Raw genomic sequence first — 13,277 nt, 5'->3', positions numbered from 1 at the left:
TTGTCGCATTAGGGATAGAACAGAACAACGGCATGAGCACAGCAGCCCAACCCTGCAGCCGATTTTTACATAGCTCCCTCTTCCTCATCCGTACAGCGCGACCCTTTTCATGTGTACTGCCTGGTCAAGACTACCATTGACGGGCCTCCGCCTTCCTCAGAAGCAGCACACCCACGCCATCCTCGTGTCGACGGCGCGCTTCGAGTGCAGAGGCGGAACACGCCACCAAGATCAAGGTCCCAGGCCATGAGACCGGGTTCGCGCTGTACGGGGATCGAGGTCGAGGACAAGACAATCGGCCCGGGGCGCCGCTGCAATTGCATTAGGAAGAGACGGCCGTACCTGGTCGATTCATGCTTCCAGTCTCGCAGTATTCGATCGACACGGGGAGGTTCAGAGGTTCAGCCGAGGAGCACTGGCGATCAGGATTAATTGCGACAGTCAAAGGGTCGTCGGGGTTCCCGGGCACTGGTGTTTAACTACGGTTCTCGAAAAGATCGAAATGCTCGTTGTTGAGTTTGTCGTTGAAAGGCTGTTCAATCTCCCAAGGCTAGCTTGACTAGCAAACGCATCAAATGCTGTGGTTGGCGCTCGAATCTTAGCCTGCCAGGTGGTCTGTGCGTTCCCCGCTTGCCCCATTTCCTCGTGCCAGCGCTCAAGGTACCATGGTATCCTTTTTACAGGGAGAAACACATCTCGAGGTACAACGCCAACTTATTCTCAACTTCACAACAAGCCCAATGTACATCAATCTCGGCCGTGCCGTGAGGTATCACCATATTGACCCTCTGTCAAGCCCGCTGTGTGATATATTCATCGTCTATTCAGTGTTTGCAAAAGACTGCCTTTCAAGTCGAAGTCCTCCAGGTGCCTGCCGATGATCACCATCTTGGATGCCTTTGATTCTGATGTCTCCTTCTCCTGCTCCTGCCCTTCTTCTCTTTGAGTTGGTGCATCGAATATCTCAAAGAGCTCTCGTACCCCTTGCACTATCTTGATGTCGCCGTTTGCCAAGGCTAGCCGGCCTTTGAGCCGGTGGATCTCCAAGGTCGATGAGTGACTGCCCTGGTCGTGTGGAAGCTGATTGTCCCACAGCACTGACCTCAACCATTCGTCAACCTTGGCAATGTCACCATCCTCAAGTATACCCAGAGGTATTGATGTTGTCGAGATTGTCTGCAACGAAAGTCAGTGTATTCATTACTGGGCATTCGCGTGGCATCTCAACACGTACCGCGTCAAGATGGCTATGGCCTTTGCTCGCCTGATCCAGCTCTTCCACATTGTCGTACGCATGCAGGTCTAGCAAAACACCCTCCAGCTGCGGAACAACGCTCTGGTTCGTAACGTGGATCTTGGCAAGTCCGTTGATGGACTCTATCCTCTCCCGTACACGGCGTAGCTCTTGCTCATCTACCAGGTCGGCTTTGTTGATGACGATGACATCGGCATGCGAAATCTGGACGTGAGCTGTCGTCATCACTGGCCCGTGCTCATCCCCTTCCTCGTGGCCCTCGACTTTGCCCGCCGGGTCGTCCAGACTACGCAGGATGTTCTTGGCGTCGACAAGAGTGACAATGCCATCGAGGTAGATAGTGCTCCCAAGCCCATCATCCATCCAGAAGAGTGGCGCAAGGTTTCCAGGATCTGCGAGCCCAGTGGTCTCCAGAAGGATATAGTCAAACTTTCCCTTCTTCTCCATCAACGACTCTATCGCGTTCACGCCCGTATCCCTATAAAATCCGTGTTAGACAGGACTCCGCTCGCCCGTGCGTGTTGCCAGCCGCGTTCTCACTTTACTGAGCAGCATATACAGCCGTTTCCAACCTCCATCCACTCCTCCACTGACTCACCGTCCTTGTTGATTGTCAAGGACTTCTCAATGTCCAAAGCTGTGCAGGGGGTCAGCTGAGGGATAGTTTAACCGAGGAGAGCCTTCAAAACACTTACAGTCTCCGAATTCTTGCAGTGTATGTTAGCAAAACCACCCACCACAAATCACCGGAGACGAGTCTCACCATTCATAATGACGGCAATTTTCTTGCCATGTTCTGCTGTCAGGATGTAATTGAGCAGAGTCGTCTTGCCTGCCCCAAGATAACCTGGCGTGGAGTCAGTGATCTGCCAGCTAGCCTGGTGCTTTTCCAGGTTTGACGTACCAGTCACAATGGAGATAGGCACTTTGACGGGCTTCTCCTCCTCTGGAACCTCATTGCCAGCCTCGACCAGGTCAGGCGGCATATCATCATCTTCGAAACTCATAGTCACTCCGTCTTACGAGCCTGCGAGGATCAAGATGTGGAGAGTTGCAAGTTTGCTGTCGAGAGATGCCGCACCCTTTCTGAGCTCAAGGTGTGGGTTTAAAAGAAACTAGAACTTCTGCGTAGTGTCTTTGATCTCAAAGGTGAGCAGAACTTGCTTTGGTGTTAGTAAAAGCCCCAATTGGGATGCGCCCTTCATGTCGCGAAGATGTGGATGGACTCGGTACCTGAGCGCATCACTTTTTGCAGTAAACCCCACTGAGGGGTAAGCAGTTTGCGTAACTTCCGGGGCGCTGATTAGCGGTCCAGGGCGCTAAGGCTGCTTATTTGCAGCCACCTAGCCCAGTCACAGCGCCTAGATTACCTAGTATCGTTACATAAGCCGACCAGGGATCTGCTGGAGATTGACCCGCCAGCCTCCAGCTTCCATCGATGATTGGAGCTCGAGCTCTAAAGCTTTTGACGTTCCGGAGGAAGACACAGCAACAAGTGTCATTGTATAGGCACAGACGGAGTCTCACAAGACCCTTTCCCCGATATCGTGTGTTGAAGTCACCTACCTCTCTCCGTTGTACGCTCAGCCTCGTCCCCTTCAGGCCCGCGCAAACCAACAAGACCAGGCTCTGAAGGCATCCCGAAGCCCACTACGCGTCTTTGTCCAACCAACTGCTGCTGTCGCTGGCAGCGACCCGACGGCAGGCCATGGCTGCTCTCGCGCCGAGCTCACCGAGGCTTCCCAGCCCGCCTCCCCCAGCAGAGGACCAGATCGGCCCTACTTCGCCTTCCATGGGCTCCGCGATGACGCTCGAGGCGCAGCAGATGGAGCAGACGCTTCTGAACGCAAACTCTAAGCGCCGTATCCATCCGGGCACGAAAGCGGCCAACTTTGCTGCAGGGCCTCCCCTTGTCCCCTTGAACGAGGTCAGAAATCACACTTGCTGGGCCTGAGGAAACCCCTCCCCCCTCCAGAAGTCTGCCATGCTAACCGCCCTGTGTCGCGCAGCTTGACTCGGCGTTCCAACTCCAAGAGCACCTCGCGGCTCTGCACTACCACCACACCGCCAGCAACACGCAGCCCATCAACCGCGAGACCGCGCAGCTCCTGGCGACACCGCCTCCCGGGATCGACCGTACGCTATGGCTCTACGAGCTCTGCCGCTTCCTCATCTCGCAGTGCAACAGCCTCATCGTCGGCTTCCTCTTCGATGCCCCGCCCTGCAGCGCCGCGACGTGCCCCGAGATGCGCGCCTCCGAGTGGCAGTTCCTCTGCGCCGTGCACGACCAGCCAAAGTCGTGCTGCGCCATCGACTACTGCTGCCACACCCTCGACTGGGCCGCCAACGTCGTCACCAACCCAAAGATCTTCCCGAGTCGATTCTCGCTGGCCGGCGCCGATGTGGCCTTGGACTCGAGGGCAGGCGGCGGAAGCAGCGGCGCCGCCACGGCAGTCAAGAACCTCGTCAATGTCTTCCGGCGCCTGCACCGGATCTTTGCGCACGCGTGGTTCCAACACCGCGGCGTGTTCTGGAGCGTCGAGGGCCAGACCGGCCTGTACGTCTTCTTCAAGACGGTCTGCGACCTCTACGACCTGCTTCCAGCGGAGAACTATAAGTTGCCGCCCGAAGCGGAAGGCCTCGAGGCACCAAACCTCGGCGGGTTTTCTTCAGACGGGGCCGGCGGCGACAAGAGGTCCTCCATCGTGCCGACATCGATCGCGAAGCCGCCAGCCCAGCGGGAGAGCCTCGGCGAGGACCTCCAGCCGGTCGGGCGGACAAACACCCGGAGGCACATTAGGAGTAGCCCTTCCACCGGTAGCGCGGTCACGACGGTCATGGAGCAGGACGAAGACGACCATGGCGACGTCGTGGGCAAGCTGAAGGAGATGCGCATATCTGCACCGCACTCGGCAGAGGGGGAGCCCGATGTCGCAGAAGTTCCGGTCATTGTCGAGCACGGTCCTGCAGGCCGGCCGCAGCATTCTTCAGCCGCGTCACATCAGGAGGGGGTGAAGCCTGTTGGTCAAGAGAGTGACTCTGAGGGGACGACGGTGCACGAGGCGCCGGAGGGTAGTACATCGGCGGATGAGCTCAGGAACGTGGCTGGCTCTAGCTCGTCACAGCCCGAGGTGACAGAGGTAGAAGTTGGTGCCTCAGATGAGGAGGACGAAGCTAGCCCTCATGCCAAGCATGAACCCGAAACCGTCGACGTCCAGGGTGCAGGCGACGAGAAGTCGACACCAGTCGATAATTTGGATCCCACCGCCGGCAAGGAGGAAGCGTCTGCGGCCGATGCTACTACTTCTGGCCCGGGAGAAGATACAGAGAAAGATGGCCAGCCAGGAGAGAAGGACAAGTTGCAGAAGGGCGAAGAGGAACCCGAGGAGCCAGCCGGGTCGGAGCCGGCTTCCGACCCTAAGCCTGAGGGAACAGCTTAAATTCTGTCTCTGCTGGAGGGGGGTGCTTCCATCGTTCTTTTTCGAGGCATTTGGAGCCTGTGTGTACTATAAAAACCTTATCATGATGAGCGCTTTCTCTTATGCTGCTCGGTCAGTTGCCTGTTCAATTGCATAACGTTCCTGTTCGAAAAAAAAATCAATGCGAAGAACCTGCATCATGAGTGTCAACGCGCATTCCCATGATGAGACTTCACCACCTTTTCCATGCAGTTCTGCACCTTGCGTGGGTAGTTGTTTGCTCTGTCATCCACGCACGCGAGTTCCCATCTATGGCACTTCGGGCAAGCTAGGACTGAAGGGAAGCAGTCTTTTCGTTTGCAAATAAAGCAGAAGAATCTATTGTTTTTCTTCTCGTCAAGTCTCGGCTCTGTCTAAATGCCAAGTCGTTAAGGATGAGACTTGCTTCGCATGTTAATCGTTGAATGATGCATAACCCCTCCTCCGCCTTCGGTGATTAAAAAAGGTCTATCATACACATGTATATTACAAGGCCGTTAATTCAATATTAGTAATGGAATGAAGAAGGAAAGGAAATTCGTCCCGTTTTAGAGGAACATTGAAATAACAAATGCGAATTATAGTAATACAAGATTGTGACAATGACTGTAATATCATAAGCAAGGGGTCGTAGGTTTTCGGACAAATACAAAAGTAAGGAAGACGACAATAGCGTGGGACTTGGACAAAATATCAAGGAAAGCAAAGTAGGAAAAGTGAGAAGGAAAATGCAACCATTGCAGAAACGCATGAAGAACTGGCATGAAATGCGGTGCTTCGGTGCAATGTCTCGGTGTTGCGAGCCGGATCGTGAGAATGTTGCGTTCGTGAGATGTCGTCAGCACAGAGCTCAAGGAGGCTCTGCGGGTATGCGTGCCCACCCGTGGATCCTCCCTAGCGTTTTCGTCCGCCCGGTCTGGTCTGGGTTCAATTGGTCGTGTGTTCTCTCGCCTCAAGTTACTGCCGTGGTGGTGTTTAGCCAGAAAATAGCCCCCCTTCAGCAGTAAATGCCCTTTTGATGGTCTCTCCTAAAAGGGGCAACCCGATCCATCCCTGCGGCGATGATGGAGCCGCCGGTTCTTTCGAGAGCTTCTTGTCCAATAGCGGGACGCGCAACGAGGCAGTTCGTTTCGAGATGCGGACTAGCTGGTGTAACCGCCGAGTTGGCGGAGGAGCGGCCACAATGTGGTCTGTGTGATGAAACAACCTCCTTACCACGGACGGGTACCTTGCATTAGTGTCAAGTTCTGACAAAGCATTTGACCACATGAGTGGTACCAGGCGGCCCCAGGATCGTCAAACTCGTCCATGCCCATCAGGAAGCAGAGACAACCTCTGAATCGAGCCGTGCCGGATCGGCTCCTCATTCCGCACCAGGGATGAGGGCCCGTCTGGGACTGCATTCCCATTGTTGAGGTTGGATCCTGCGGCTGAAATTGCTTTGTTTCATGTCGTGAGAATCCTCCCAGCCATAATAACACCCCCCACTGAATAACGTTGGCGATCCAGAGTTGATCTGAACTACAAAGGAAAACGAGTTGGCCTCGAGGCTAGCCGGGCTTTGACTGGCATTGATAGACCCCTGTGTAATTTGAGCGAAAACATAATGGACCGCCGGCTGAATTGGGATCTGCTCAATCCGGGGTCGAGAGCCGAACCCCAACTTGCATGTTCGTTCTGATGCCTCGCAAGTCGTCCCGTCTATCGGTCTAGACGAGCTTGCTGGTGTAGATCTCTCACACCATCTGCGACGTGCAATCACAGTAAAGACGTGGGACTTGGTACCGTGTCCGAATTGAGACTTCGGCATCAGCCGCCGAACTCATCAGTCAAGGGCCTTCCCCTTGCCCTTGATACTGCCGGCAAGACTTCCATGCTCCGATTCAGGCGTCTGATGCCGTTCGTCTGTGCCTCTCAGTCGCATTCGAGAAAACACATGCCGTATCTCTCGCAGGTTTCCTTTTTGTGCCGACACCACAGTAGCATTGCGTTCATCCGCGAAGCTTCGAAGGTTTTTCAGGAGAGGGGTAAACCCATCATCGTCAGGAAGCCACCATCTGACGCAAGACTGGTCGCGGAATAGTTCTGCCATGCGTTTCCGTGTCGTTGCGGGAATTATGTATCTGCAATCATGAGCAAACTCGTTAGTGACTTGGTTATCAGATCTGAAGCGGTGCAAAAAGCAATGCAAGGGGGACGATTCACCACGATTCTGACCAGCGGGGAAGAACGCCACGAGTGCAATCAAGTTTCCCTTCACACCTGGGAATACGGCTCCTCTTCCAGATGAGAAAAGAATCGAAAGAACAATACAACCTGATGTAAGAGCAGATACGGCATAACTGGTATTGAAACTCACCCTAGGCTCTCGATCCGCGCATATCGTCTCCGTATCCACATGTGGTGGCGTTCGTCCTGGGGAAGAAACAACGTTGCAATACCAATGCACGATTGGATCATCGTTAGCGCTCCTTGAGGTGTGTATGGCCACTGTTCGATGGTCGCAAAGGCTTGACAGATGGCATAAGCGCGGCGAGTCATCTCCGTCATGTGTTGCTCTGATAGTTCCGAGGATGACTGGCACTGATGCATCATCATAATTGAATGCCACTCGCAGCCCAGTACCGTGAGTGGAAAGGCGGGATGTGCATACAGCACACCTGGAGCGAAAGGATCGACGATATCGCCTGCACTCAGCGGTGTTCTGTTGGGGAAATCCTTGACGAGCAACTCGGGACTCGCGATGGCAGGATCCCAACTAGCCCTCCATTCTTGCAATTCCGAATTCAGTCTTTTGTGTTGAGTGGCGTAGACATCATCAGAGATCAATCCCTTGGCTCTCCGTCCATAGATGTTAGCCATGCGCATTGAGATAAGACGAAGTCTTGCCGAATATTCTTCGAACTTCAAGCCGACGCTCTGGGGGTCGTGGGCGGTCTGAGCTTGATAGTACTCCAGAGAGATCAAAAACCATCTCTCGGGGAGAATGGTCTCGAAACTACCCATCAAACCCACAAAGACGTCGAACCGGGAATACCACGACAGCGACATGCGACCGGGTGGGCTCTGCATGACGGACTCAGGAACGAACATTCGAGTCAGTAGCTCGAATGCGGCCTTCTGGTGACCCATCACATTGACCCAGTCGCCAAGGTACTCCTGCATTTACATCAGCTTCTGTAACCCCATCCACCTGCTTGCATCTATGCTCACCTCTATGGTAGCAAGTTGTAGGATCGTGAGTAGGGTCGCGATGTCATGACTGTCCCTCTTCTTGAGCGCCTTGAGCAGTAACCTGACGCTCTGGTTGTAGAATTGAAGAAAATGGGACATGTTCCCATTGGGATCATTGAGAGCGTAATGGTATGCCGAGAATGCCACCAAAGCATAGAGTAGGGAGTCGCTGTGTATGGCGATGCTTGGTAGGATTGTTCGAAAAAAGTCATCGCTATCGCTAACCATGGCGTAATGGTAGTGGGTTACGTTCTCATGGAAATAGCTGAGATAGAACCGCACATCTTGAGGAAGTCGGGTCCAGTCGTCGCGAAGAGCATCTGTGAAGTTTGCAAGGGGAGGTAAAGCAAGGTTGATCGGAGGGAGGGAACTGCTTGTGCCAGTAGACGTAGCTGGAGAGGAGCTTTTGTTGCCCTCAGCAGATGGCGTCTCGGAGTCCCTTCGGGCCCTCACAGTTAGCCTTTGCAACCCAGAAGCTGATGGCGTGCTCGAGCGTCTGATGGCTGAAACGGAGGCTAGTGAAGGGTGTGTTGGTGCATCTGAATCTTGCTCTTCTTCGTCGAGTATGGTGTCGAGCTTTGACTCCTGCTCAGTGTCTCCCTCTTCGTCATCGTGGGATGAATCAGGGCTCTGATCTTGCTGAGATGATTGTCCCTTTCTGCTTGCAGCTGCGGATTGCTTTGGTGCTGTTGGTTCTGGGTACACACAGTCTCGTTTGCCCTTTTTACAGCCTGCGAATCGACGATTAGTACTCCTCCATGTCTGGTAGGGTGGGAAATCCATACGCGCGCAAATCGGTCGCCCTTCATCGCACTATTCAAGAAGTCAGCCTCTCAATGTGCAAAGACGCATTGCGTATGAAGTTACCTTTACACGTCGGCTTCTACAGGTGTAACAACCAGATCTTGTTCGCCTATGTTTTATATGTTCGAAACCTGGTGCTGATTTGCGCCTAACACGCTGCGAACCCGATGTGTTGAAGACCATCCCATCTGGAAATCCGCTAAAGTAGCCGAAGTGGTGATATGGACTCGGAACTGGTGGGCGGCCGAGGGGCATGGGCGCGGATTGGTGACCAAACTGTGGCGGATGAGCATCTTGAGGGCTTGGGGTCGAGGATATATCAGGTCCAACCCCCGATATGGAGGTCAGAAACTGTTGGTAATAGTCGCCGGAAGGCTCCATTGTGAATTTGACTTTTGCGGAAGTCAAAGACTCTTTGCTGAGCGGAGTCGCAGAGTTGCTTAGGGTGAGGGAGGCTCTGCCACGTTACTTGCCACATGTGTCGTGATGCCACATGCTCGAGCCGGTACCAAGCCGATGAGATCTCCTGTCAAGAGTGATCGAATGGCATTGGCACGTTGGCTCTACAAGCCCTAGTTGGCGAAGGGTCTAGCAGCTTTGTTAGGCTGGTAAACTGGAAGTCATGATCAGAATATGCCAGGCATGGGGTGGGATTCCCAGCTATGCGATGCTATTGGCGGCTGGGTATGTGTGTGTGGGAGAGAAAGAGAGAGGGAAGGCCGGCAATAGAGAAGATGGCTGCTAGATCTGGCAGTAATGAGAGTTACAAGTCAAGAACGCGCCTCCAACTTGATCTGTCAGACGCCTCACCCGTCAGGGGGGAACCATGCCCTTGGGCGAGACGCTTTTCACACCCCGAAGTGCCTGGATAGAAGCTAGGGATATAGATGTTCTTGCTGTTTCCTCACAGAACATGTATTAAGGCACTGGGATTGTCTGTGCGACGAGAGGGGACCAGATGTTTTGTAGCGCTTGAGGGACGAGGGGCTTGTGGACAAGGACTAGGGGTTTGTGCTTGATGATGACTGCGTGTGGGGCTTCTGGGCCAAGGAGGGAGGACGTTAGGGTCTGAAGGAAGAATCAAGTACCTTGGAAGCTGTTTGTTTGTTTCTGTCCGGCTCCAACGGCGGCGCGGCCAGGCAGAGGTCATACACCAGCCCAAGCCGATGTAACTGTGGCCCAGAGGCTAGTAGGCCGTTCAACGATAGCTCGAGCAGTCCGAATGGGTCGAGCGGGTAAACAGAAGATTCTTCACTTGGAAGAAAGAGGAACTGGATGAGGTACCAGGGAAGCGTCGCCGAGTAGTGTGTCCAATGTTTGGCTTGGCCAGCGGCCTGGGCGCGCCTCTCTGCAGATGAGAGTACTCAATGTTGGCGAATAGGTCTACTCGCTCCCAGCCACTAAAGCACCTGGGTTGCAATGGGGAACGTTTTGGAGTTGGATATTGTGCAATAATGCCAACGGATGCTTCCCTTCTGCGAGCTGTCGTCGGTCCAAAACAGAAGGCGAGTGCAATAAGTGTGAAGTATTAAGGACAAGGTATTACTCGTGTGATCAGAGACCTGACGAAACTATCCTTTTACTAGGAGTATCCAGTGGGAGGATGCCCTGATTAAAGAACGAGGCCGGATGTGGGGTGTAGAGGCGTGTCGCGGAGGAGCCATGCAATGAGGCACAGGGGTCGTCCGCTCGATATGTTGATGAGATGCCAAGGTATGACAATAAAGAGGAAGAATGCAGTAGTCTATCGCCAGGGGTCCATTCATGAGCCATGCGCGGGTACGATCTAGCAGGGTTCAGGGTCGTATGTGCCTGCGTGCAGAATGTGGTGAGTGACTTGGGATGGGAGCTGGGTGGTTGGTTAGAAAGGAGATCAGTAACCGCTCAAGACACAGCTACGCATGTTCTCGGGAGGGAAGACAGGGATCTGACCTACATTACAACACACGTCTCGACAACGTATGCTCTTGGTAGCAGGATCTTTCAGGGTCAAGCGCCCGCGTATGGGGTGCGTTTACAGGATCGACTGAGCGATGCCGGTGGGGTGTCTCTAGGGCCCAGAAACAAGAATCAAACCCTGCCATACGATGTACCGATATGGCTACTGGTCCAAGACTGTGGGTTTGAGTGCTTCTCAAATCGAGTAAACCCTCCGAGGTAGGCCCTCGCCGCCCTGGTCCACGTTGGTCTCTTGAAGGAGATGACCGACCCCTTTCAAGATAGGTCAGATGCAAAGTGCGTGAGCATGGATGCAGGAAAAGAGAACTTGGATCAGTACATATGCCTTGGACCGCAAGATGCACGGCAGCATCTACTACGGCAGTATATAAGGAGTGTCAGGGGAGGACCAGGGTGGGGAGGGCAGGCTAGGCATGGAATGCCAGGCCATGGTAAGCCACCAGGTCTGGTCTGCGAGACTGCATCGTCAGGCCGGGTGCCGAACACTCACAAGCACACCCACGACTCTGAATGCGGCAGCTCCCCGGGGCAGATCCCGCAATAAGCTTGTCATTCTTGTCGTGACGTCGAAGCGGAATGCAAGGCCACGCAGGGGTGGCAGTCTAAGTGGCATCGACTTGACGAGCGGGGGCTTGTGTTGCGCGCGCGTGGCCGCGCCGCTGCCCCGGCGTCCGACATGAACGGTCGACTTCAACGGCCATCTGGGTAAAATCATGTATGGTCGTGATATTAGACCCCTGTCTAGGTATTGAATAGTGGTACCTTTACCATGGGTCAGAAGCCGCAGGGGCCAAGGTGGCTCAGGAAATAGGAACAAGGGTTTGATCAACAGGCGGCTAGGTGAAGGATCCCCTGCATGCAGACTTGGCTATGGAGCAGCAACAACCACAGCATGACCTTGACCCAGACTTCAGTATTGCTTTCAATGCATGATCCACTGGGCGCGGCTGAATAATTGCCAGCAACGGGCCCGCCCACGGTGGTAGATATCGTGAGTGTCCGGCATAAGCCGCTAATCTTGGAGTGTAATGGGTGTCATCTTGTAGGCTCCGTAGACCCTGTCTGCAGAAATAGCTTGAGTCTATCCCAGCTGAAGAAGGAATCTGGCGGTCTGTTTAAGTAAGCTGTTGGTTGGTTTTCGCTTCGCTTCCTCATTCCCATTTGCAATGCAAAAGGCGTTGTGGGAAGGGTCGGAGCCCGGAGGAACAGGTCCTGAACGAAGGGGGTATGCTGTGATGTTTGCTTTGGCTCAACCTGTAGAAAGACAGCCAGCTTGGGCAGAACGGCGCATCTGCAAGTACTTTGACTGGGCACTTGACCCTTTGTGTCATCCATTGGGGATGACCCACCAAGCTTTGGACTGGCTGCATCCATCGAGGTCCGATTTCATGAATGCCATGTGGGAGGTACGGCACCCAAGCCTGGGAAACCTTGCTTCCATTCCGATGGATCCAATGGTCAAAGTCTCAATGTGCAGGTACAGGTAAAGGAGAGGAGAGCGCCCAAGCCACAGGCTGTACGGAGTACTCCGTACATGTGTTGTCCCACCAATGCGTGCCCCGAGAGACAAGGATTCAAGGGTTGGCCTTGTGGGACGTGCTTCCGACCAGGGGTGCCCGGCTTCAAGTCAGCTTTGATGGCGGGAGCACCGAGTGCGGCTCGCACTGACACTTGGTACAGCTTGTACTCAAAGTGTTCTCCAAGAAGTGATGCACGCGCTCAAAACCGCCCATCTAGATGGATCGATGGATCGAGGCGTGCCAATTTCCTTCTGCAACACAGCGCTCGCTCGGTGTCTCGGCCAGAGATATCCATTCTGGCTGAGTGTCATAAGGTGATCCTTCGAAGGTGGTCCTCGCCACCCAGGACGGGGCATAACAAGCGAGTTGGTCAAAGGGGAATTTCCCATGCATGGAAGAGCTTCTCAAAATAGCTAGCCACCATGTCCTAACAATTCAGAATGTGCGTCATTGCGGGTTCGAGCTGGGTCGTTTTCTTGCACATTGGAGGAGGTGAAGCACAAAAAACATGAAAAAATGTGTCTCTAGAGGTGTCTGTGCTGAGAGGGAGCCACATTCCTGACTCGATGATCTCCCCAAAGTTGGGAAGGGACATTGAGGTCTCAGTTCGGCCTTTCCCTCAACCCACAGTCGTCTGCACGATATACAGGTAGGTACCTGCCTCAAGTACCAAACCAAACATTGCATGTGGTCCCTGCAATTTCGACTTGGATGCTCATGGAAAGTACGAAGGAGATCAGCCTCCTGCAAATTGCCCGTGCTGAGATTAGAAACGTGCCCCCTTTTCTTTGCTTTTCTGCTTGTAGGAGCAGAATGTCTTCTTCTTCCACGGGCATCTGGTCCAAGATCAGTACGATGTCCTCAAGACGGCCCCAGTCGCATTGATCAATCTTGGGCATGTGGGAATAAAATGGAGCTGAGACCAGGCCAGGCAAGCCAGCGTGCCAGGATCTGGAGATCCGGGGCCACGGCGCATGGCCTGCACACGCGCATGCGCCGCCTAGTGGGTTTTCCGGGCCTTTGCAGGCAGTCAGTGCACCACCACTA

The 13,277-nt window shown here is 54.0% G+C and overlaps 3 protein-coding genes across 3 annotated transcripts; 1 reads left to right on the top strand and 2 right to left on the bottom strand.

Annotated features, from left to right (window-relative positions):
- Nucleotides 1-813: 813 nt before the first annotated feature.
- Nucleotides 814-2,262, bottom strand: E0L32_008541 (uncharacterized protein; the record flags this gene model as incomplete). The annotated part of the gene is made up of 5 exons (XM_031143407.1): nt 814-1,176; nt 1,235-1,733; nt 1,796-1,892; nt 1,951-1,962; nt 2,019-2,262. 5 exons carry the CDS (start codon nt 2,260-2,262, stop codon nt 814-816), a joined length of 1,215 nt encoding a protein of 404 aa, XP_030992202.1.
- Nucleotides 2,263-2,963: 701 nt separating this feature from the next.
- On the top strand, nt 2,964-4,695 carry E0L32_008540 (uncharacterized protein; the record flags this gene model as incomplete). The annotated part of the gene is made up of 2 exons (XM_031143406.1): nt 2,964-3,182; nt 3,265-4,695. The coding sequence occupies 2 exons, from the start codon at nt 2,964-2,966 to the stop codon at nt 4,693-4,695; spliced, it is 1,650 nt and encodes a 549-aa protein (XP_030992201.1).
- A 1,843-nt stretch (nt 4,696-6,538) lies between these two features.
- E0L32_008539 (uncharacterized protein) lies at nt 6,539-9,132 on the bottom strand (the record flags this gene model as incomplete). The annotated part of the gene is made up of 4 exons (XM_031143405.1): nt 6,539-6,836; nt 7,073-7,872; nt 7,927-8,760; nt 8,815-9,132. 4 exons carry the CDS (start codon nt 9,130-9,132, stop codon nt 6,539-6,541), a joined length of 2,250 nt encoding a protein of 749 aa, XP_030992200.1.
- Between the last annotated feature and the right edge of the window lie 4,145 nt (nt 9,133-13,277).

Source organism: Thyridium curvatum, assembly GCF_004353045.1.
Source record: "Thyridium curvatum strain D216 chromosome Unknown NODE_57_length_291365_cov_88.079165, whole genome shotgun sequence".
Lineage (NCBI taxonomy): Eukaryota > Fungi > Ascomycota > Sordariomycetes > Thyridiales > Thyridiaceae > Thyridium > Thyridium curvatum.
Note: the sequence above shows the minus strand (reverse complement) of the source record. Positions and strands in the feature narration are given on the sequence as shown.